Source organism: Pagrus major, chromosome 6 (genome assembly GCF_040436345.1).
Source record: "Pagrus major chromosome 6, Pma_NU_1.0".
Classification (NCBI taxonomy): Eukaryota; Metazoa; Chordata; class Actinopteri; order Spariformes; family Sparidae; genus Pagrus; species Pagrus major.
In genome coordinates this window covers 23,531,268-23,556,117 of record NC_133220.1, presented here as the reverse complement: position 1 = coordinate 23,556,117, position 24,850 = coordinate 23,531,268, and the positions used below count along the sequence as shown (strand labels likewise).

General features: G+C 43.1%; 1 protein-coding gene across 1 annotated transcript in view; it reads right to left on the bottom strand.

Moving 5' to 3' along the window:
- ppfia4 (PTPRF interacting protein alpha 4) overlaps nt 1-24,850 on the bottom strand; it is a 59,612-nt gene that overhangs the window by 1,592 nt on the left and 33,170 nt on the right. Inside the window, exons 3-29 of the mRNA XM_073468750.1 lie at nt 19,523-19,624; nt 19,200-19,364; nt 17,806-17,880; nt 17,082-17,153; nt 15,574-15,795; nt 14,473-14,607; nt 13,693-13,827; nt 13,450-13,533; nt 12,550-12,681; nt 12,340-12,402; nt 10,818-10,909; nt 10,549-10,678; nt 9,279-9,454; nt 8,460-8,688; nt 8,338-8,373; nt 8,133-8,254; nt 7,764-7,879; nt 7,589-7,670; nt 7,367-7,448; nt 6,959-7,159; nt 6,266-6,328; nt 5,883-5,909; nt 3,687-3,862; nt 3,440-3,537; nt 2,623-2,798; nt 1,903-1,971; nt 1,622-1,808 (exon numbers count right to left, since the gene is read on the bottom strand). Of these exons, the coding sequence (XP_073324851.1) occupies nt 1,622-1,808; nt 1,903-1,971; nt 2,623-2,798; nt 3,440-3,537; nt 3,687-3,862; nt 5,883-5,909; nt 6,266-6,328; nt 6,959-7,159; nt 7,367-7,448; nt 7,589-7,670; nt 7,764-7,879; nt 8,133-8,254; nt 8,338-8,373; nt 8,460-8,688; nt 9,279-9,454; nt 10,549-10,678; nt 10,818-10,909; nt 12,340-12,402; nt 12,550-12,681; nt 13,450-13,533; nt 13,693-13,827; nt 14,473-14,607; nt 15,574-15,795; nt 17,082-17,153; nt 17,806-17,880; nt 19,200-19,364; nt 19,523-19,624 (3,247 nt within the window). The remainder of the gene's footprint in view (nt 1-1,621; nt 1,809-1,902; nt 1,972-2,622; nt 2,799-3,439; nt 3,538-3,686; nt 3,863-5,882; nt 5,910-6,265; nt 6,329-6,958; nt 7,160-7,366; nt 7,449-7,588; nt 7,671-7,763; nt 7,880-8,132; nt 8,255-8,337; nt 8,374-8,459; nt 8,689-9,278; nt 9,455-10,548; nt 10,679-10,817; nt 10,910-12,339; nt 12,403-12,549; nt 12,682-13,449; nt 13,534-13,692; nt 13,828-14,472; nt 14,608-15,573; nt 15,796-17,081; nt 17,154-17,805; nt 17,881-19,199; nt 19,365-19,522; nt 19,625-24,850) is intronic.

The window sequence follows — 24,850 nt, the reverse complement described above, 5'->3', positions numbered from 1 at the left end:
CAGAGAGGGAGGACGAGAAAGACTGAGTTTGTGTCTGCTGCTTGGTTTTACTTTGACATTTTCAATACAAGCAGATGTCTAAATGAGATGACATGAAATTGGTGAGAGCCCATAAAAGCCACACATCAGTATCTTCAAATTAAACCATTCTCATTGCAGAACAACAATATCTTTAAGGGTGGAAGTGAATCATGAATCATCAATAAATCATGATATATTACAATCTTACACTACAACTGTTAACTATTAGTTATTATTGATTTGATTTACACTTCCTGTCTTTGTCTTTTTCCTGTTCACCTGTGTTTCATTAGTTATTTAGGCCGGAGATGTACCTGATTTTCAACCACACGTTTGCATAGACAACCAACCGCGTCATGATGTAGTTGTTCACATTCTTACCATTATACTACGCGAGTTGCCAGAGGATACCACTAGATGGTACATATGAGTTTGTTGTCCCATTGTTGTAGCTGCCGCTGCTGACGTGCTTACTGGCTCCTGACCCTGTCACATCCCCATACTGGCCCGACACTGCTCCTACTGTTCATGTGCTTCTTTGATCTTTCGTATGCGTCACGTAAATTTCAGAGAACGTGCACAACCGATGCTCAAAGTGGACACAGGATAGGTGAGCAGGCCCTCATGCATACCAGGAAACGCTGTTAAAAGCAAGTACATCTTCGGCCTTGTATAATAGTGTGTTTCTTTGCTTGTCGTCAGCTGTTTTGGTCCTTGTGTTTTCTGCTATGCTGCCTGTGTTCCCTGTGCTCCCCCCTTGTTTGTACTTAGTTTTTGTATTTCTCTTTAATTTCTGGATTTGTCCTAGCCTGTTTTTTTCTGTTTTGTTGCCTGCCTGTGATTTTGGACTTCAGCTTGATGTTACTAAAGCTTGCCTTTTGTTTTTACCCATCTATCTTAGTGTCTTGCATTTGGGTCCTCTTTTGCAAATCTAACCACTTTTTTCTGTTGTGGATTTACACACATCATGCGCTCTAGTGAGCAGGGTATATGGGATCGACAATAAATAAAATAAAATGCCCAGGCTGATCATAATGAAAGAACATGAGATCCAATACAATGATGTGTCTTGTGTTTTAAGTAGTTTTCAGACACCAATGAAGCTCTATGGTGTAGAGAATTTAGCTATATCAAGCTTCGGATACACAGACTGGGTTGATTCATCACTTCGAGCAACATTTAAAAAATGGTTTTCAAGCTAAAAGGCTCAAATCAGCCAGACACACATATCCATACATTAGCCTGCTACCATAACGTTAGTGCCACATTCCTACCTCATGCCACACAGCTGGACAATGCTGGTTAAAAGCGCACCGACCTGTAAGTTCAGCAGTTTCAAGTAGTGTTTTGTTAGCTTACCTGTTAGCAATAGCGCTCCTGTTAGTAAGCAGAGAGAAGTTAGCATGAATAGGTCCGCACGGCCGAGGGGTCGAGTCTCGGGGGCGCCGGGGGAGCAGCTTGAGATGGGTTTGAGCACAGCGGGACAGAGAGGACACAGCATGCAGTTAGTCAGTCAGGACAAGCAGAAAGAAGCCAAATAGAAACACAGAGAAGAATACATAAGGTGTGGTAGAGCAGTTTGGTTAGTATTGTAACGCACCTTCAGGCTGGAGCTGTTTCTTGGGCATCAAGTTCACAGAGGGGGGCATGGACATGGAGGGCATGCGGAAGCCAGCAGGCAGCGTTTCCATGGAGCCCGCCATCATGCCCAGCCCCGCCCCTCCCTCGCGCGCCCGAAACCTCTTACGCCACGATGGAGAGCGTCGAAAAGACTTGTCATCCCCACTCTAAAGAGACAGGGAGAAAAGTGAGGTCAGACCATTTTTCTTTCCTTTTTTCGACAGTACTGTATTTGATCATAGCAGCAGCTTGAGAGGTCACCTCCTCTAGTCGACGGTCGGTCCCCAAGGCTAACATGTTGTTGAATTCCCTCTCCAGAACCTGCCGTGCCTGAAAAACAGCACACACAACCTCTGTCAGCAGGACACGGAGTAAAAAAGCTGTGGTTTAACCAAGCAGAAATGATCAGGAGCTGATGGCAAAATGTCAGAGAAAGCTCTGGAAATACTTGTAAAATAAAAATAAAGAAATCCTCTAATAGATTGGAGTAACCTTCATGTTTTTTGTTCACCTGTTAATGTGAAACTGTGGGCAAGTAACGTGGCCAGGAACTTCTTTCAAGTGAATTCTGAGTGAGCACAACAGAGACCTTTTGATTTGAGAACAACTGTTACAGAATCTGAAGCAGGACTAAATGTTGGCACCATGTAGCCGACAGGAGGAGTAAATGCTGACTGCACACAAACCACTGCGTCAACTAAAAGTAAATCACCCAATCTCATAAAAACCTCAACAACTGTGACTGTTGGAAGATAGACTGGTTGCGGAAAGGCCACAAGCTTACAGAACTGGGAAAGAAAGTGTTGAATAAAGACAAAATAAAACAAATCTTATTGGTACAAACTTAGATTTTCTACGCCCACAACATAGACCGACCTGCCCTCAAAAGTCAGATCACACAACTTGATATCTTTCTCCCATTCAAATCAGCTCAATCAAAGCATCCTGAGTGTGAACAGTTGTGTTTTCATCTTTAACCACCTGTGTGTTCTGCATAGGGATCTGCAGGATGAGCGCTAGACTGCTGTAGTCGAAGGTCTCGTCCAGAGCGATGAGCGCTCCGTGGATGCCGCTCTCCAACAAGTTGCCACTGTACTCCCTCAAACCAATGGACAGGACCCAGTGGATCACCTGCTCGTTGGTCCACACCAGCACGTCTTTAAAGTAAGACGAGAGGGGCTCAGAGTCACAACAATGTCATACAGAGTGTCAGCACGTCATTACCAGCAAACCAGAGCAACTTGATTTCGAGTAAGGGAGCTAGAAAGAGAAGGAAAGAGAGAGAGATAAAGAGATAATGTGCATGTCCACATAGTGTCAACTCACTGGCACACTCCCTTTGTTCATTTAAAGCACAGCTGTCACACAGCTTTCCAAGTTGGAACAGGCGGTGTGTGTGTGTGTGTGTGTGTAAACAGGGCACGATTGTGATTTGACATGACAGCTGAGTTAAGTTCATGTGCAGAACTCAAGGTCAAAAGGGCGAGAGGCTGGCTGGATCCAAGTCAGTGTGTGTGTGTGTGTGTGTGTGTGTGTCTACTCTTGGTATGTGAGGCTTTGGATCATAAGACTGCAGGCCTGCTTCAGTTGGCTTTTTGACGGTCCTGGGTGCAGCTGTTTTCGATGCTCAGGCCAAATTGACAATATCAGGCGTAACCACTAGGTGGTACTCTGGCCTGATGAGACTGTGGACGTGTGTATTCCCGTGAACAAGAATTGGAACGCGTTCATGTGTGTGTGTGTGTGTGTGTCACTGTGTGTGTCACTGTGTGTGTTTCAGGGTGTGTGTAAAGTGTACCTTTCATGTCGTGTTGGCTGTCCTCTCTCCGGCGCTCCAGGTCTTTCCTGTCATAATTGAGTCTCTTCAAGCACATAATCCCATACTGCAGACTAGCCCTGGTACACACACACACAGAAACATGACGAAACAAACAAACTCATACACACACATAGAGAAGCACATATGCATCATTAGCGTCCTCATCTCCATTGCTGATGTTTCCAGTGATCAAACAGCAGCTAAGCTAATCACCCCTGCTACAGACCTATGGAAGCTGTCCACCATCTTGAGGTGGCTCCTCAGGTCCTTCTTGGTCAGGTGATCCAGCATGCGTGCGTCCACTAGACACTCCATGAAGTAGGAGCGGTACTGAGGCAGACCGAGGCTGGGCAGCCACTCGTTCCCTATCCACTCATGATTCATGTCGCCATACGCCAGAGTCTACAGGGAGAGGAGGACATCATGTTACTAATCTGTTGCAAGAGGAAAAGAGAGAGACTGCTCTCTGTTTCAGGATTATATTCTGTACATATATGTGTGGACGTGGGACTGTTGTAGGTGATTGAAACAATTTGCTTTGGTCTCAAAAGCTGCTGAAGTTGTAAAACGAATGGAAATTCTGTCATTTTGTGTAACTATATTAATAGAATTATCTCAAAATGTATGCACGTGTGTTACTAATAACATTTAAAATGGCTGCATTCTATTTAGATGTGCCAGGTCCAGAGCCCTGGTATTCTGCAGGCCGGCTCACTGTCATGACTTACTGGGAAACTGAAATGGAACTGAGCCATAATTAATGTTATAAGTTACACCAGTGCTTTCCACACTAAGACAAGTCGAAATATGTGCTGTGAAAACTTAAAAAAACATTCCTTGGGTTTTCTGTCAGTATTTTAACAGGAATCAGAACAACTGTACAGGATGGTGAATTTTGAACACCTCATTACTTTACAGGCTTTGCTCAAACATGCAGGTGTTTCTAGTCATTCTCTCTGATTGGACCTCTTCTCAGATTGATGTTGGGAAGGTCACCAAGCTCCATGTAAAAAAAAAAAGGCCTTTTTTCAATAATGACAATTAGGGTGTGCTCGTAAATAGTTACTCTGACACCAAAGCACACTCTGGCACAAACTGGACTGTTCGTAAATTCAGAGCTCTGTTGGGATATACTGTTTTATTATTCAGAGCACCACACTCGCTGCTAAAATGGCAGTACTAGCTAAATGTAAAAACTGTGGACTGATGGGTAAATTAACCAGAATAATTCAGCACACATGAGCAGAGAAGAAAGAGCTGTTTGTGTGTGTGACATTAGCTATGAGCTAGCAAGCAGCATGCGTTTCTAAAAAGTATTTTTAATGGTATATTGTTACAGTAGTATGTCTCATCTCTTACACTGTCATCCTCCTCGCTGTCTACAAGCTCGTGCACAGGTGGTGCAACATTTTGTATTATAGTAAATATTAACAGGAACATGTATATTTCATCCATTTTCAGTTCAGTTCACCCGTTAATTCAGGCCACGCTCTTATTTTAGAGCAGAACATCAGATTGGATTTAAGAACGCACCCTCAGCCATGCCACAATAGGAAGACTGGTGTAATAATAACATCAATGTCGGCTGCTTCGGTTTCAGGGTCGAGGTCAAAATGTCTGCTGTGTCAAAGGCCGATCAAAAACGACAAAGACATCAGTTGTCCCGCCCTAACAGATGCAACAGAGCTAGCAGGACAGTGAGAGACATGTTGGTCAAGCCCAGTCTGAACACACTCACATAGTCCTGAAAAAGAGGTAACAGGTAGAAGAACACCTGTGTAGGTGGACCATGGTGTTGTAGCTGCGTAATACAGATAAACGCGCAAATTGCTAAGATATTTCATGATTGCATATGTTAAGGGTCAGTTCACAAAAACTACAAGAAGACATATTTTTCTAGCCGCCCTTGATGCTACCTAGCTTAACAGATAGTTGTAGTAGCTGTCACCGAGGAGGTTATGTTTCCACCTGTGCCGGTTTGTTGGTATGTTGGTTTGTGATCAAGATTACACAAAAATGACTGAATGGATTTCCATGAAACTTGGATGAAGGATTGGTCTTGCCCCAGACTAGACCCCATTACATTTTGGTGTGGATCTGGATAAAGGGATGGATCGAGGGAATTTTTTCTCACTTTCTTTAAAATTGTGAATTTGTTTGAAATTGTTTTTGTTTTGTTTTGTTTCTTAAGTAATAATGTATGGATCCCGAGGAAAAAAAGTAATATCTGAGTTTACTGTTGACATTCATAAGCATTAAAAAATGTTGTGTCTGTCTGTTTCTACTATCCTAATTACTATGCAGATTGTGAATTGGCTGCCCTCTTTTATTCAAATACAAGTATGTGTGCATGTGTCAGTGAACAGGGTTGGCAGAGTTTCACAGTGTGTGCAGACAGATGTTAGCAGATCGGTGACCTCACCTGTGCCCAGCTGCCCTCCTCATTGTCCTGAGTGGCAGCATGGTACAGAAAATATCCAAGGTTAGAGAGACAGAGGATAAACAAAAGACACACATGTTCCACATTCAGAAACACACACTTAGCTTTTACTCTGCAGTTAACCTTCAATCACATCAGCTAACTGTCGACACAGACCACATGACCACAGGTTATCACAGTTACACCGCCCACACACAAAAACCAGCACGAGTACAAAAATGCGTAAATGCGTGTGTGATGTCGTGGGTATTTAAAGGGGTCTTCCGGGAGAGGACATATGTGTGTCGCGGTGGGGACAGTGTGAGTGTGAGAGAGTGTTTGGTGGGGGGGTTAGGATGGGAGGGGAGCACCCAGATGGTACTGACCGCTTTGGTGGAGGAAGCCAGGTTCTCCATCTCTTCATGAGTCACCCACACATTTCCGGAGGACTGCTCAGAGGACAAAAACACACCCAAACACATACACACCCAAACACATACACACACACACACACACACACACACACACACACACACACACACACACACACACACACACACACACATCCAAGAATGCATGCGTACATTTTCACACATACATACCCCGCCGCGCGCACACACACACACACACACACACACACACGGACGCAGACAAACACACGCACACACACACACACAGACAAACATTGTGTTGAGTGATGCCTAGGGGGGAAGTGTATTTCAGGCAGGTAGCTTGTCGCTATATCTGGCACTATTCGTTTTCCCTCAGAACCTCATGCAATTTATGGCAGCAGAGAAAGACAAGTCAGTCGAAAGTCATAAACCAAGCCTCTACTGTGATCCCAACAGAATAGCAAAATAAAAAAAAAGTGAGGAGTCATCACTCCAGGGTGCAGAGTGAGGGTTAAGCCCAAAAGTGGAGGAGGTTTCTGCGTGTTTTGTGCAGCGTAATGTGTTCATATCCACAATACTGAATCAATATTCTGTACGTTCATGTGCTCAATTATTTATGTGTGTATGTATGTTTACATGCATGAAGAAACGGGTGTATGTGTGATCATGGTGGTGTATTTGTTGTACCGTTCTGGAGGTGAGTGGTGCGGACGGGCTGGTGAGGGAGACCATCTCCTGGATGGCAAGGCGGAGTTTGAGTCGGTGCAGAGGGTTGCTGATGCCAATCTCCCGCTGGATCTCTGTGTCCGACAGAGCCGACATGATGGCTCCACTCTTCACATTGGCACGGCAGGCCGCCACATACCACGCCGGCATACCCACCCACAGCTGGTGAGAGTCATCAAGATATTCAACATCAGCTCCAGTGTTACCGGAGAGAAGGGTGCAGGGAGTACAGTAATAATCTGTCTAGTATTTGATATCACTGTATTACATTTTGTATTTGATCTAGTAGCAGCCTGACGTAAAGACGGACAAAGAGAGGTTTTGTGAGAATTTATGGTTGGCAGACATAAAAGTAGATTAGGGGAGTACCTCTAGCCAGGAGACAACAGTAGGGCCGTCCCACTGGGCAAATGCCAGACCTCTTTTCCTGGCGTCTTCAAGAAGCTCGTGCCTAACAAGGGATTTAAAAATTATCAAAGAAAGACAGAAGGAAGTGAGAATTACCCGAGAAATGTCTTTGTGAATATATTAAAATAACAAGGACAGGAGAAAAAACACACAAAGTCAGAGAAAGAAAAGGAAGCGTTTTACTTTTTCTTCATCCTGCGGTCTCTCTCCGCCTGCGTGCCCAGTTTTCCCAGAGTCATACTGTCACCGATGCCCATCTCAAAGTCTGAAATACAGCAAAATAGTGTTGATTTATACCTCTGTGCATCACACTGTCTGCCTCAGTGTGGGTGTAGGGTATTTAGTTTAGGCAGAAGACCTGTAAGGGCCGGTAGAGGCTGTCCATCTCTGCCTACAGTCGGCTCCATTCGACCCCCCTTCTCCTTCTTCCCAAACAATCGGCCAATAGACGACTTGATGCCTTTCTTCTGCTTGCTGCAAACAGAGCAAATTGTGTTACACTGAAATATGATATATGATTCTCAACTATTAATAAGCAATGAAAGCAATTGCCTTTGTGTGGATCCTAATCCTATTCCAGCAACAACAGTCTTCAACATATTAAGGATCTCTCAAAAGCTGATCGTGGAAAGTTGAAGTGGAGTCTGTACTGTTGTTGATTTATCTTACTGTGCTACCCCTGTGTGTGTGCGTCTGTGCGTGCGCGCGTGCGTGTGTGTGTGTTTACCCTCGTCCATCCTCTAGACTGCCTGTGAACTGGGCGAAATTGGTTTCCAGCCGTAAACTGCGGGGAGACGAGGGGGGAGATGTCTCACACTTGATAGTAGCTTTGTCCACTTCCACTGGAGACTGGAAGAGACACAAAAGCATCTCAGCTCAGACACGAAAGCCACAGAAAAGCTGTGCAATTTTAGCCGCCCTTGCAAACTTACTGCTACTTTCCTGCGGTGTTTCCTCAAGTCGCTCGGCTATGGAACGAAACAACAAACAGTTACACATGCAGCTTTTTGCAACGAACATACTGCTGTTTTTGTGACAGTGTGTGGTCTCTGACCAGCGTCATGATGCCTAGATGGTGGCTGGCGTTGCGTGAGTGGTGTTTTGGTGTGGAGTGGCCACTGGTGGGCGGGGAGGAGGATGATGCCAGGGACTGGGCGGTGGCAGAAGTGGGCAGGGCGCGGGGTCGAAGCGTCACATTGAGTCCATCCATGCTGCCGCTGTTCACGCGGGACTCGATCTCGTCCGAGCGGAGGTCTGCTGACTCTCTCTCCACCTGGATCATCCTGCACAGACATGCACACATAAATAATTATCTTTGAACACTGAACATATCATCCATTTCAGTCCATAAAAGAAGTCTTTATAAGGAGAAATCTCATAATAAAATCACTTAGTTAGATTTCTATCATACAGACATTATTTCTATTACTTCGAGAGAGTCTGTCTCCTCTGCAGCATAATCAGCATCTATTTTGCATCTCCTCACCAGGAGCATATTCTGAGGTGTCACAGGAGGACCTTGTTTACTGTAAACTGCAATAAACAGCGTCCTCTTCCAGCTGGAAACAAAACTGAAGAGTGAGGAGTCTTATCTGCATGTTATCATCTCCGTATCTAATGCCACTATCAGCTCTGGTGTATCCTCTCTGGCCACAGGCCTTCATGCATTGCATTAACTGAGCAGAGGCAGTACCTTCATTTGCTGTATTACCCTCAAAATGTCCCTTTTCTTGTAATTATTCATTGCATTATCTTTACTACTTTGTTCTCCTCTTATCTATATCCTGTTTCTTGCTGCCGCACTGACCCAGTTTCCCCGTGGGGATCATGAAACTGTCATGAGCTGTAGTCTAATGTGCATGTGATTTGGCACCTTATCTCCTCGTTGATAGCGTCAAGCTGCTCCTGCAGCATGAGAGCGAGAGTCTGAGCGTCTGATTGGCCGCTGGGGGAGAGCAGGGCCGAGCTAACGTCATCATCCAGGTCCGACTCTGCCTCGATGTCGCTGCCGAGGAGGTGGCTGACGCTGCCACGCAGAGATGGGTAGTCCTGTTCAAAAACCGCACACACCTGGACACAACAAACACACACATGAGCTTTAACATATACGTTTAAAGAGACATGTCACCTTAAAATAAAAAATGCATATTTTCCTTTTTTCTGTGGTGCTATTTGTCCATGTAGATTGTTTTGTTTTTAAGTTGTTTTGGAGATGTTGGCCATTGAAATGCTTTCTCTTGAGTATAATGGAACTAGATGGCACTCAGCCTGTGGTGTTCACAGTGCCAACAAATTTGGCTTAAAAAACTCTTAAAAAAATTCAACAGCAATGTCTCTTTCCAGAAATCATGACCCGGTTTCTCAAGATAATTCACAGACCCCGTTGTGAGTAGTTCTGTCTGTATCACCGCATATAAGGAAGCATGCAATTACTCATGGACGAGAGACTAGCTAACGAAGCTAACTAAGCTAGCTAATGTTCTGCGCTGTGATACGGTGTAGTTCGGTAGAAAGAAAATAGTTCCTGCATGAAACTGGTCACAACAAGGTCTGTGGATTTTCTTAAATAACCTGGTTCTCATTTCTTGAAAGAGACATTGCTGTTGAGCACCAAGTCAAGTTCCATCTAGTTCCATTATATTCAAGAGAAGGAGACATCTCTACGCCTAATATCTCTGATACTAGGCAACTCACACAAAAATAATCTACATGGATAACCAGCACTACAGGTAAGAGGAAAAATATGTGTTGTTATTTTGGGGTGAACTGTCCCTTTAAAAACAACATGCTTTGATCAGTTTTTTGATACATACAGTACATGTAAAAATACTTGTGGAAGTATGAGGAAGAAATGGATGAACAGGGAACTTACATCAGACAGCATGTCCATGGCAGCAGGTGAAAGAGAGACAGAGAGACAGAGAGGTTAGTAGAGAATGGTAAGTTAGGCATGAAGATCATAATACATCAGCCAAGCACTGACACGTATTAGCAAAGCAGACATGAACTTGGATAAAGCACTTGAAAGGAGCTGTATGTGGTTAGAGGACTAGTAGTTGACATATGGCCGTCCTGGTTAGTGTCTGTATGTGTATGTGGGGAACTGTTGGCTTGTTTCAGCCCGATCACGACATTATCAGCACCTTGTTCGGGTCGTCTCGTAGCGCTGACAGCCTGCCCTTCTGTGCCCGCCTGATCACAGTTGTGCTGTAGTGGCCGTCCTGGCCCTCCACCACTGAGAAGCGAAGGTCGCTGGAGCTACCCAGGTGAGACCTGAGATTATGCACACAAAACAGCTCACCATCAACACTGAACGCAACGCTTTGTTAGAGGGTGTGGATATGAGACATCGTGTGTGGGGGAGGTGTATGTGTGTGTGTGTGTGTGTGTGTGTGTGTGTGTGTGTGTGTACCGAGGGTGAGTTCCATCTCCAAACGCCCCACTGCGACGTTTCAAATGGTCGATCTCATTTCTCAGCTTCTCAATCTCTCCAATCAGACGTTCCTGAGGGAGAGAGGGGCATTATGAGTAGTGGAGTCAGACCTTTCACTTAGGTTAAAGTAACAATACCTGACCTATAATACCACTTCATTGCAAGTTAAAGGAAAAGTAAAAGTCCAGTATTATTAGTAAAATGCACTTAGAGTATCAAAGGTAAAAGCAGTCATTATACAAGAGAAGGTCCCCAGTGTTATTGCTATATGGTCTATTATATTGGACATTTTTAGGAAATACACTTGCTTTCTTGTTGATCGATGAGAAGATTGATATCATTCTCATGTCTGCTCAGTAAAAATGAAAATACAGTCAGCAGCCAGGTAGCTAAGCTAAGCAAGCAACAGCAAATCTGTCTCTGTCCAAAGTTAACGAAATTCGCTTATCACTAAGCCAGGTAAGAAGCAGTCATGTAACATGTTAGTTGGAGCTTTAGAAGTGGTCATAGGCTGATTTTGTTACCTTTAGATAGAGCCAGGATAGCTGCTTCCCCCTGTTTTCAGTCTTTATGCTAAGCTAAAGACTGACTGTGGCTTCATGTTTAGTGCACAGACATGGCAGTGTAATCAATCTTCTCATGCAACTTTTCCAAAATGTCACACTTTTTCTTAAGGGTGTAAGCATCAGTCTGATGTTATAGCTGTTTGAATTAAGCTAATTTAACTAATGCATGTGTATACAGTTGGGTGGCTTTACCTTTAATTATGCCCTAAAGTTTATTAACTCAGTGTTTTGTATGCTACATTTTAATCTGCAAAGTAGATACTAGCTACAGCTGTCAAATAAATCAAATGGAGTGAAAAATAGTGTTTCCTTCTGAAATGTTGCGGCGTAGATTAAAGTTTAAAGTTGCATAAAATTGAAATATTTAGGTACAAGTTACAGAGAAGTGTGTTTACGTATGTACAGCACTTGTTAGGGCTCCCGCAGGTCCTTGAAATGTTTGAAAGCTTGTGAATTTAAGGGAAAAGATATCAAGGCCTTGGATTTTTTTGGCAATAGACATAAACGATCATTAAAAGTGTTTGACTTAATATATTTTGTGCAAAAAAACAAATAGAAATTATTGTTAGTTAATATAAACTACGTTCTGCTGTCTGCATGTGTCTCCTGCAGTTTTCTGCGATCCCTGTGACACAGCAGCACAACTGAGAATCGTCACACATTCAAGCCTCTCTCTCTTTAATTGATGTCTGTGAGCTTCTGTACAGCCTGCTACTTCTCATTAAGATTTTCAGTGTTGTAACAGTAATTCATCTTGATCTGTGTCTCAAAATATGCCATGTTTGGTCCTTCAATACAAGAGAATTGGGTCTGGAAAGTCCTTGAGTTTGATGTTTAAGTTGGTGTTGGATGAAGTGTACTGTCTGAGTCATATCACTTGTGAGGAGAGCATTTTAGTTTTCAGTGATTGGGTGATTCATTCAAGTCTTACTGACCCTGGTGTGATGGAACTCTTCAAGCTGTTTCTGGCAATTCTCCAGGTCCTGAATGAGGGAATTCTGGACAAGAAAATCATGAAACCGTGTCAAAACAAATGATCCGAGGAGAACACGCGCTTCTGTATATTCATCTGTTCTGTGAGGCAATAACAACAACAATATGTGCTGCTGCTGCTGCTTCGATGAATGTGTGTGCGCAGGCCTTGCCTTGTCCTCCAGGGCGGCCATGCGTTCCTTTAGATGGAGCTGCAGTCTTTCATTGGACTCAGTGAGCAGACGATCGACAGTGTCTGACAAACGCTTGTTGTGCTCCTCATTCATTTTCTCTCTCTGACGAGCCTGATGAGCAGGGGAGAGAACCAGACGAGGGGTGGAATGACATCATCAAATTTTCTCTTTGACACACAGACTCCATTTGGGTGCATTTATGCAGCTAATCAAGCATCTCTGCATGGATTAAAGGATGAAGTGTGTATTTAGCCCAAGATCACCAGCTGCCAGATATAGGTCTTCTCCCCCAACAATGGATCTCGCAGCCAGAATGATTTAATTACAGTCATTTACCGTGATGATGAAAAAGGGTTAAACGCCTTCTCTTACACGGGGAGCGCTGTGCTTAATGTGCGCTCTACAGTAATTTCATTAAAGTAAATTAACACAGACACACACAAACACAAATCTGCATCCTCAGAGAGCTCCTTTAACTAAATATAGTCATGAGATCGCAGAGGGAGAGGGAGAAATTAGCCTAGCGTGAATTATTCAGAGTCTAAAGATAGCAGCCAATCAGTCTTATGGGAGGGGAGGGGGGTGTTGCAGCATGATATGTGGATTTGGTTCAAATTCATGCAACAATGCACCGGGAAAATGGAGAGCTCTTCATATGTGCGTCTGTCCTGTGTGTGTTTGTGTGTGTGTGCGCGCAAGTATGCATGAGGGAGCACAGAGCCAAGGCGTCCAGCTAATGTGAAGCATCAGCCCACACACACACGCACATACACGCACGCACGCACACACACACATACACATGGACACATCATAGTGAGAGGTCAGAGAAACCCTGCAGGGCTGGTGCACACACGCACACACACACACACCCACACACACCCTTCCTAGCTCTTGGTTCTTCTCCTCCAGTTGTGACTCCAGCTGTCTGAGCCGCTCTTCCACGTTGCCATGGCGCTCCTCAGCCTGCAGGGGGAGACACTTGCATATAAGTGAAGCTGCCTCTATACATATGAGCTCAGTAAATGTGTTCATATGTATATCCGCTTCTGCGTTGTGCATTCAAATGACTGCTTCTCATTTGCTATGTTTTTTTCCGCGTGTGTGCATGTGTGTTTGTGTTACCTTGGAAAGTGCCGCCACTCTCTGCGCAAGTTCAGCTTCCACCTCTGGCAGTGTCTCAGCCTTCCTCATGGTCTGAGCCAGCCTCTGCTCTGCCATCTCTAGCATCTCCTGCAGCTGGCGCACCTTCTCCTCGCTCTGACACATAAACGCACACACACACACACGCAAACACAGAAGAGGGACATCGGTGCGATCACATGAGAGATGTAATCAGTGTTGTGCAGCCAGCGAGTATCAAGGACACGACACACGGGCACAAATGGAGGATGTTCCTGGTATTCCCCACTCGCAGGATGAACCCAGATTCACCCTGAACTGCACATGAACCTTGGAGATGATGCTCACTTAGTCGCTCTGACTATAATATTCTTCGATACCTTACATACAAAACTGTTTTTACTGATTTTATTACAGTCTCAGCTTTATTGGGGATGCATGAATATGAAAATGCGCCACTTTTGGTGTCATTAACTCGTTAGGATTGTAACACATCCAAGGAAGTCTGATTACAGCAGAATAATGACACAGCACATTTATAAATATTGATTTAGTCCTTATGTCAGACTTAATTAAATAGCAAGTGCTTAAATCTAAATCAGGTATCAGTGGAATTACCTTAGTTTAATTTAACAGAGACATTAAGTGAGGCAGCTAGCATCCATTTCAGGTTCACTTTTTTTTTTTCCAATTATCTCTGAATGACAATTTACTGCAGCCGGTACAAATGTTCATCATGCACACTGTGATCTTTTCAACCCAGCGTTGTTGTGTGTAGGTCACCTGTCGGTGCAGCGAGTCCTTGGTGGCCAGCTCATTCTCCAGTTTGTCGTTGAGGTCGTGGATGTGTGTGGTCTCCCGCTGAGCAGCCAGGTAGCGTTTCTCTAATGTTGTTATCCTCTCCTCCATATCCTCTCTCTGTGATTGCAAAATCAGAGAAATAATTAGTCATAACCAGTGTACCATTTTATGATTTATTATACATTATCTGTATAGACCTTCACAGTATCTTGTATTTCCGTGGTTAGTATACAGGAAATATATGTACTTTACCATTTTGTAATGGCAGGAAATAACTCAAATGTGTATCAGCTAACCTGGATTGTTTTTTTTATTGTTTGTGTACCTACCATAAGTATTTTCTATTTTTGTATTGTGTGTCCATCAACAGCACACAAATAAACAAACAAATCAAGCAAATACAGTATTCACAGAATGCAAATGCTTGAGCTTTGATTTTTCAGTCAGAATTTAAGTAATCCATTACTGGCTTTGTCAGAAGACTACGTGGTTACTGCTTACATTGCTTGACAAACTTACAGACCTGGGATTTATATTTACAACAGTGGTGTTGCAGAAACTGTGAGTGGCGCCAAATTGCACAAATGCTGATTTCTACATAATGTTGCTTTAACAAGCTCAAACATTCAACTGTAGTAACAAGAAGAAAAGGGGTTTTTTTTGACTGGAGGGGCGCTTGAAATATTCATGGTTTTGCTTCATCATCAAGCAAAACGCTGCAGTTACAATAAACAGAATGGAACTCAAACTTTGACTCACTGAGCTTCAGCAAACCTCTCAAATGCTGTGCCTACTAATCTCGTATGACTCTGGTGGTGTAAAACACAATAACACAACACTGTGTTTTAGCCATCTGCTATCATGTACTTTGTGGAGTGAGAACTCTCTGTGGTATGGGAAACAAAGCTGTGTTTTTTTTTAAATAATGATATAGCAATGTATTCATATGGTTCTGTTTTTTTTTTCCAGCAAAACTGCAACATTTTATTCGCTTTTAACTTCAAAAAAAGTTCCAAGTTTATGTAGCCTGCTGTTCTCGGTGCTTGCTCCCAGAACAAAAGCACATTTATCCTCTCCCCTCACCTCTCTCTGTTCCCTCTGTTGTTTGATCGACAGCTCCTCGCTGCGACTCAGTTCTCTGCGTGCGTTCGTGAGCTCGGCCTCGAGCTCGGCCATGCGGGCATTGAGAGTGACGGAGTGCTCGCGGCTCTGAGCCAGCTCCTTATTGGTCCTATCCAGCAGCTCCTGAAGCTCAGACACCCGGCCGCCGTCGTCGTGGGCGTCTATTGAGCCGTTGGGTAGTCTCTGTAAGGCAGACACACAACATTAATGGATATATATGCACACATACTCACATAAAATGTATTCTAGGACTGAGGCATGTATAAAGAGGTGTGGGTGGAGGGGTATCGAGAGTTGTTGTAGAACTGATAAAGTTGGATGACCTAGATAAAAAAGTGTTGTGCATAGGAGGGTGGGTTGTGCGAGGTTAGGCTGCCATGTTGTTTTGATGTTGTTTCTCTTCTCCTCAGCTCAAAGTGCAGTTAATTCCAGGGCCTTAATTAAACAAACCTTCGGGGACACATATTCAGACAGGCAACACAGTGGGCAAACAAAGTTAGCAGGACCCCCTCTGCTCCCTCATGTTCCAGTTTTGCCTGCTCATGAATACCTTACAGAAACATAAACATACCGTGAAACACTGGGGGGAAAGAGAGCTAAATGGTCTGAAGCCGTGTAATAAAGAACACACCTGGTGATTTGTGCAATTGTGCATAATTTAACCATATAAACTCATTAGATTTACTCCCAGGGACTTTAGAAATAGCATTGTACAGTCCCGTCTGACTGACAATGTGTAGCAATCGGGTACGACGCGGCTCTAAGATAGTGTTGGTAAGGGTTCCTGCTGAAAAAGTACATGGATTTTAAATTAGAAATATCACCTAAAGCGTGCTGGTTGGATAAAAATGTGTTTGCACAGTTCAAACTTCAGACATCTAAACTACACTCTCTTCCCCTTCTCCTCTCACTTGCCATGCTCTGATACAATCTCCTTGCTGTCATCGCTTCTTAATACTAAGTTATTGATTTTTTAATTATTCCTTTAAATAAACTACCCTATACCAATACTCATTTCTGCTTTCTCTATCCTTAACCCAAAGAAAGAGGAGCCAAAGAGGACCTCATGCTGCGTCTCCTCGGCAGCCCAGCCTGTACAGAGAGACGCGATTTCCATCCAGATACAAACAGGCTCTGCTGTTTAATTACGGGGAGGTTTGTTACTCCCTGTGGACAGACCCAGACACAGTTACATAATGTGTGCTCGTTTCAGGGATGTCCTCAAACTATGGAGGACAGGGCTCAAACAGAGAGCAAGAGCTTCAAGTTATCAGGATCATCAGAAAGTTAAAGGAGGATTTGTGCTACATTTAGCTCCATTAACCTATCCTGCGTATGTGTGTGTAAATGTGTGGGAGAAAGACAGAAATCAGATACTAAGACAGCGACTGACAGCCAGACAGACAGATAGTACAGGCAGACACGAGATAAAGCACAGAGCAGAAAAACAATCACACAGCCAGGAAGACCTTCCATGTAGGTTTGGATCCATCTGTTCGCTCCACTGAGTCACCGTCCTTCCTTTGTCTCACCATGCTCAACTGAAATGTAGATTTAAAAAGACAAAAAAAAGGAAAGAAAGATCAATGAGCAAACTCACACATTTACTATCTTTTTCTGTCTCCCTCCCTCAGTGAATCCAAGAACAAAACTCAGCCTCCCAAAGGGAAGCCTGGCTCTCGGGCTGCCAGCGTCTGCCTTCAGACAACACGCTCTACCATATTTTACATAACTACAAATATGAATTATGCTCAGGACAGAGGAGGGAGTGTCTGACCCTCTTAGAAAACTGTGTGATCATTGCAACTTAACAAACTGTGACTTTAAGTCTTATATAACCCACTGGGTATTCCACTTTTCCTGAGTCTGCTATGAATATTTTGCATCATTTTATCTTCAGAATGATTTCTTTAATGACATTTTTAAGTAGATGAGCGCAGGGGGCGAGTTTGCGTGTGTTTGTGTGTTTGTGCATGTGCTCGAGTGTGTGTACGAGCAAATGCTGAGGAGACAAGAGCCTCTCATCCAGCGTGACACTTGAAGCATGTATCAGATCAGACTGGAGGCTTCCACAGATGTTTGCTAGGGACCGAACAGATGTTTCACTTACCAATAAGCACACGCAGCAACGTACACACGCAGATACACACACACATGCACACACACACATGCACACACATTCACACATCTCACCTCTTGCGTGGTACTTGCTAGCTGTCCCTCAAGGGTGGCAACTCTCTCCAGAGCCACCCGAAGCCTCTCACGTACCTGACACACACACCAAGAACACACACATTGAGACAAAGTCCAGAGACATGAGGACAAAATAAATATACAATATACAATTAAGAAAATACAGAGATATTTGTTTGTTTGTTTCTGCCTTTGCTGGTATTTTGGATAAGAAATTCTAAAATAGCGGCTCGTGGCTTTTTACCTTAATTAAACAAAGAAGCTATTATGTCAAGCTTGAGTAAAAATACAGATATCTGGTAAAATACTAAAAGTGAAGTCACCGATATGGATAGTACTTGAGTTAAAGTCTTAAAGTATCTGATATTAAATGTACTTGAGTATTGAAAGTACAAGAAAACGTAAACTCTATACTCTACAACTCTATATATTTACAATGACCTATATACTGTGGGTCAAACAATTATCAACCTGATCAGTTCATCGGTTCCGATATTTCAGCATTTCAGCATTATCAGAATCTGTGATGATTTTTTACACTTTTTTGTCTGATAGTCAATTAAATAAATTACTTTTAAAATTGTGCTACTTTGGCTCTGATGCAGCATGTAATCTGCAAAGTAAAATAGGGTTAGGGTTAAGTGGAGTAGAAGTCAAATGTAGCAGAAAATGGGAACACTTAAGTAAAGTACAAATACCTCGAAACTGTGCTTAAGTACCAACTACCATCTATATTGTTTGCACATGGGCCCAATAATCTGTCGAGTGTGACTTAACATTTTCATTGGTTGCACCGATAAAGTTTTAGGTTTCACTTTCAAACTCATCCTAATTTCTTGTTGTGTGTGCTGTCATTTAAATGAAAAAAACGTTTATCTGCGCCTTATTCCTGTTTACAGTCATTTACATTATTTGTGAAGAAATTAAATCAAAACGTATCATTGGATGCACCCGAATTATGTGCTGGAGCACCTAAATGAAAAAAGTAAGGTGCACCAGTGTAAAATGTTAGTCTGGAGCCTTGAATGTACTTATTTACAAGCCATCACTGCATATTTTATGAGGATTTTTTTCCCGTTCTTTCATCTACTTCCATTTTCTTTCATCTGAATTTGCTGCTCAAGCAAATTTACTCAGAAACAATACCTTCCCTTCAACTGAAAACTTTTACTCTGAAGTGCTGAGATTTTATTAACAGTCTAATGATGAGCAAACGACCAGCAAAACCCAACCTATCCAAATTAATTAGTCAGGAAGGAAAGTAATTGGGTTAAAAGCGACAGCGGGTTCCATGACAGGACTGATTGAAATACCATGTTGTGAGGCAACTGTTCCCCCCGCTTTTATTTGCTAGAACAGACCTTATATGTGTGTGTGTGTTTGTGTGTGTCCACCTTTTCATCCAGAGCCTTGTGGTGTTCAAACAGCGACTTCAGGGCTTTGAGGACCTCCACCTCGCTGGAGACTCCAGATGGTGGGGGTGCCTGTCTCTTCACCACTGTCATCCTCAGACTGCGTTCGTGACGAGACACCAGACACTCCAGGTGCTCCAGCAGCAGCTACAGCACACACACAAACACAAACACACACATAAATGCATCCACGACCAAAGAGAATACTAATTTCAAGCATAGAAGCGTTGTTTGATTTCATCAGCATCATCACGCGCACACACACACACACCCACACCCACACCCACACACACCCACACACGTACCCTGGTGTTGTTCCTTTCAGCTTTCAGCTCAGATATTTCCTCCTCTTTCTCCAGCAGCTGCTCCCGGCATATGTTCAGCTCCTTCGTCAGGGTGGCAAACTCCTACACAACACACACAACATCCATACAGAGGTTAATACAGTATCAGTGATCAACATAATGGGCTCTACTTCTGTGAAACTGAGGACATATGCAGCTGCAATCTCGAGGTGCAAACACATGTGGGTGCGGCTGCTCAATTTTTTCAATTCTGGTGGCACAAACACACTCCTGGCACAGAGCAGCACAGGATGAGCAGGTTGCTGGTACCTGTAGGAGGACTACTTTATCAGCAGGTGGAGTTAGGGCAGGCTTGAATAATGGGGCAGTTCAGGCTGGCTTCTCCTAAAAGAAAACTTGTTGTCCCAGGGATGCTGTCTGGGAAATGCTTTCTGTGCACCTGCGATAAGAGGTGGTCTGAGCGTGTGGAAATGGCCAAAGTGGCACTGTGCTATCTGATCTGCATAAACACAACCTCAGCTGTGCCACTCTGCCCACCGCAGTGCCTGCCTCTGGGTGTTTGGGAGCCATAAAATTACAGTAGCAACTGCACAAAGAAGTGGACTTCTACTTCTTCAAAATCAAGAAGTAGAATGAAAAATATCAGAATTTTGACTCTTGAGACACGTCCATAATGTATTAACTGTGATTAAATGAAAACAGTGTGGCTGAAATAGGACAAGAATATGCCTCATTCATTAGACTGATGTAATCATATGAATTAAATGGTATGCATCAACTGTCTGTGTTTTTTTCCATTACTAAAAAATGCAGTTTTGTTCACATCTGCAGGACTGAAAGTGGGAGGAAAAGAACGTCTCAACATTGAGAACTGTTGTGACAACACTGTTACGACAGATTTCATTATGTTCAGAACGCAACAGTGAGAACATTTTACTGTGACAGTCAAACACATCCATAAAACCCAGTTGCCAGTGATTATACAAGGACTTTTCATTATTAAAATGAGAATAGATCTGATCGTTCACAATGAATTTGTAGCCGTGTGAGAAAAGTGTATTTCACTTGGGAGCCATTTGATTTATTGATGTCCATTCTTCACACTCCTCAATGTTGACAGATAGCTATGCACTCCACTGAGGCTTTTAAGCACTTGCGGCACTCCAGACGTCCTTTATGGCCACATTTGAAAAACTCAACCAATGAGCGACTTGAAGTTGGACCACAATTGCTTCTGGTTGGTGGAGATCCACTCAGTCTGTCAGAAATGGCACTATTGGAAGCAATCATCAGTCTAGCACTCAGTCATCTTGTACAGCACAGCAAAGAGTCTAGATGCAAATCTGAGATACTATTCACCTCTTTGGTGATCCCATATCTTAACTGTGTAATTTTGATGTTGCAACAAGATAAGGTCAAGCTCTTATACTGAGTTGGATGACTTAATAAGTCATCTCTGAGGAGTTATGGAGCGAGAGCAACCTAACATTTCAAGGTATCCACAACATGCCACAATATACAACTCATTATCTAAACATGACAATGCCACCTAAAAGAATAGCGTAACATTTAGGGAAACACACTTTGCTTTTCTTGTTGAGAGTTAGATGAGCAGATTGACACCACTCTCCTACCTGTGCACTAAATATGAAGCCAGCACCCGATTAGCTAACGTTAGCATATAGACCAGAAAAAAGTTAGCATGGCTTTGTCCAACGCTAAAATCCTCCTACCAGCATCTCTAAAGCCCTCTAAATAACACATTTGATCTAATTTGTTTAATTAATGAGCTTTAGAGCTGTTGGTAGGTAGATTTTTGACAGAATAAGGCTGTTTTCACTGCAACCACTACTTAATGTTACTGTGGCTTGCTAGCAAACAGCTAAGCTAACCACTAGCTAATATTATTGACATTACACAGTTGTGTTTACAGTGATATATTGGAACCATATTACTACCAGGATTGTGTTCCCCCAGTGATTTACACCTATCTTTATGCTAAACTAAGCTAAGCTAAGCTTACCTAAGCTAACCAGCAGCTGACTAAAGCTTCCTGTTTGGTGTATACACATGTGTGTGGTATCAATCTTCTCACCTAAATCTTGGCAAGAAAGTGACATTTTCCCCAAAATATCATGCTCTTCCTTTAAGCTAAACAAATCTAAAATATATATGCTCTTGTTGTGGTGCATGTAAACTATTTTTCAGTACAAAACTGTACGTCTGTAGGCTACAGTTGAGTGTGTTAAGTGTGTTATCTCACATAGCTTCATCACAGCCATCTCCCACATTATTCAAGATAGTAGCCAGCACCACCTTTTCACAGCTCGACAAACAACCACCTACTGGAGATTTGATGGACATTTTATGCTCTTTTGGAGCTGTAAAGATGTGGCTCCATTAACTTTAATAGTTCAGGGGAATGATGTGATGGATCTGCAGCACTATTCTGCTGTGTGTTTGGTTTTTACGGTGAGTTAACTTTAATGGTATTTCAGCTGGATGCAATTTTTCATTTTGGGGTGAACTAGTCCTTTAAAATCACAGCACCAAAAGCCTGTGAGGACATAATGAGATAGGTCTTGGGAAAGCGAGCGATCCTGAAATGGTTGAATACAAACCAAAATCACAGCAATTGAAGTGTAGTAGTAGACTTCTCTGTGACGACGTCCTGTACTTGACTGAATATCTGATGTCTTTCAGCCTGATGTAGTATTCTACACCTGAACCATCCGGCTCTGCAGGACAGCTTTTAAAACATTTCTGAAATCCTGACAATGTCAGGTGTCTTTTGCTGAAAATGATAAGCTTCACTGCTCTAGTCTGGGATTATAAGGTCTCTACTCTCTGTCTGCCTCAGATAAATTAGCAGAAACTGATCCTCACACAAGTCATTTCAGGTCAGTGAAAGCAGAGCGGTGAAGCGTCAGTCACTGCTTTTGTCCTTCTTGTACAACTGATATTTCAAGATTTGTCCTGCTGCTGTCTGACCAGTCAATTTGTATGTCAGAGGGCATTTACCGGACTACCATCCCCGCACTTAAACTACTTGCCTGTATGATTTTCTGTTATTCTGTCTGTCATTGATTAGATTTACACAAGATGAGAAGCTGCTGTTACAGTGTACAAACGAGAACGGGGCAGTGACTCACACAGATTCTGCTGGAAGTTCATTTTTAATATTTTCTGGGGTTTGATATCACTGGAGCAGAGATTGGGTGGCTGTTTACCAAAGTGTCTACATCATTGTATGTGCATGTGTATACTGTATGTGTGTGTGTGTGTCTGTGTGTGTGTGCATGTTGTTTTAACATCTCTTGGTGCTTTGTTGGCATTTCTTGTAAGCTTGGCTTTAGTCCAAACCAATGCCCAGAGGCTCATGCTCTCTCTGCTTGTCACACACACACACACACACACACACACACACACACACACACACACACACACACACACACACACACACACACACACACACACACACACACACACACACACAGGGCTTTTAAAGTCCTGGTATTCCCTGCAGCCATGACACTGCAGTCCTCGTCTCACGTTTCTCACTCATGACCCAAAAACTGGGCATTACTAAGAAATACTTCTTTGAAGATGAACGTCTGACAACATTCCACTTTGCTGACATAGCAAACAAAGATGGCGGTGCATAATGTGCCAGGCTTGGTAGAAAATGCAAGAATAGCAATACATCTGTCAATACACCTGACGACTGTCTATCAAGAATACAGGTGAGCAGTGAAGGTGTGACTGGACAGCCTGAGCAGGAAGAGTGTCTCTAACATTACATTTAGGGTAAGATATTGTACACATATGCCTTGTATAAGACACAGCGTGGCCTTAAGTTTCACAGTAGTAAAGTGGTGCTAATGGCCATTAACCTAATGGACTCTGATACAAGTAAATGTCCTTTAGTCCTTTAATATTTATGATTAAATATAAACTTTAAAACATAATTCACAATAAAACAAGGTAGTTATTTACACATTACTCTTGACTTATCTGACCTATTTTTATCTGCTGTTGTGTTGAAGTCAGTTTCCCACTGAAGAAAAAAACAAGTCGGTAGAGAGGGAAGACAGATAGAGGGAGAGACGGGGAAGGAGCACTGGGAGGAAAGGGGGAAAATGGGTCAGCGTGTTCGTTTTACTTTCCTTTATTCCACAGGGGCGCACCAATAGACAGGAGCTCAGCCCAAATCCACCAAACAGATGTTAGAGCTCACTGTCTCTTTCAATCGTGGCAAAAAGGCTCAACAGGCCACCTCTCACGCTCTCTACTTCATCTCCTCATCCCTTCATCCTCCTGCCTTTTAGAAGCTCTCTGCAGCTCCCCACAAAGACATACAGACACACACACAGACACACACACAGACACACACACACACACACACACACACACACACAAATAAAAACAAATGTGAGAGACATCCACTGACAAATAACCAGGAATAGATAAAGGTATGAGTACATAACCTTTGTTAGGAGTATTATATAAGTGAACAGAGAGGTGTTATATATAAAATATAACACATCACTGTCTAGACAAAAAAAAAGTTTCTATTTAATTTCTTATGAAGGTCTGACGCCCTCCCTCCGGCAGCTTCTGCCACTTTTCCAAACACCAACATTATCACTGTGTGCACTATACAATCCTAGCCCCCCAAAACCATGTGGAAAAATCCCAGGATGTTTATTCAACTTCACACAACAGTCACATACAGGCGCAGCTCTTTGACAACACAACCTCGACATCTGTCAGAGAGTATATCGTGTTGAGCGGAGAGAAGGTTCTGGGCGTCTTGAGGAACGCCGTTCTCCTGCCTCCAACCACAATGTGAGATAGCGAGCGGTTACCAAACACTGCTGAGCCCAGACATTGTAAAGGGATTTCTCCCCTTCGCTTCCTTAAGCAGTTTGGGATTAAAGGATGAAAAAAATGCTCTCTGTGTGTACGTGTACGTGTGTGTGTGTGTGTGTGTGTGTGTGTGTGTGTGTGTGTGTGCAGAGAGAGAGAGAGGGAGCGAGATTGGAGTGCAGTCGGATAAAAAAAAGTCTCTAACACGCAATCCCCCAAAAATATAAGGTTTATTGAGAGTGTGCTTATCCGTCTGTATGTGTGCATGTGTGTGTGAGAGAGTGAGTGTGTAATGTGGCCAAAGAGATCAGCACTGTGGAAAGATAACCCTCCTAACACACACCTGAACTATGTCTGAAATCTGCCCCTCATTCACTGTAACCTTCATGGGAAATCATAGGAACAGCACAGTCCATGTTTGGATACCTACAGTGTCATCTCAGAGCACTGCATTATGGG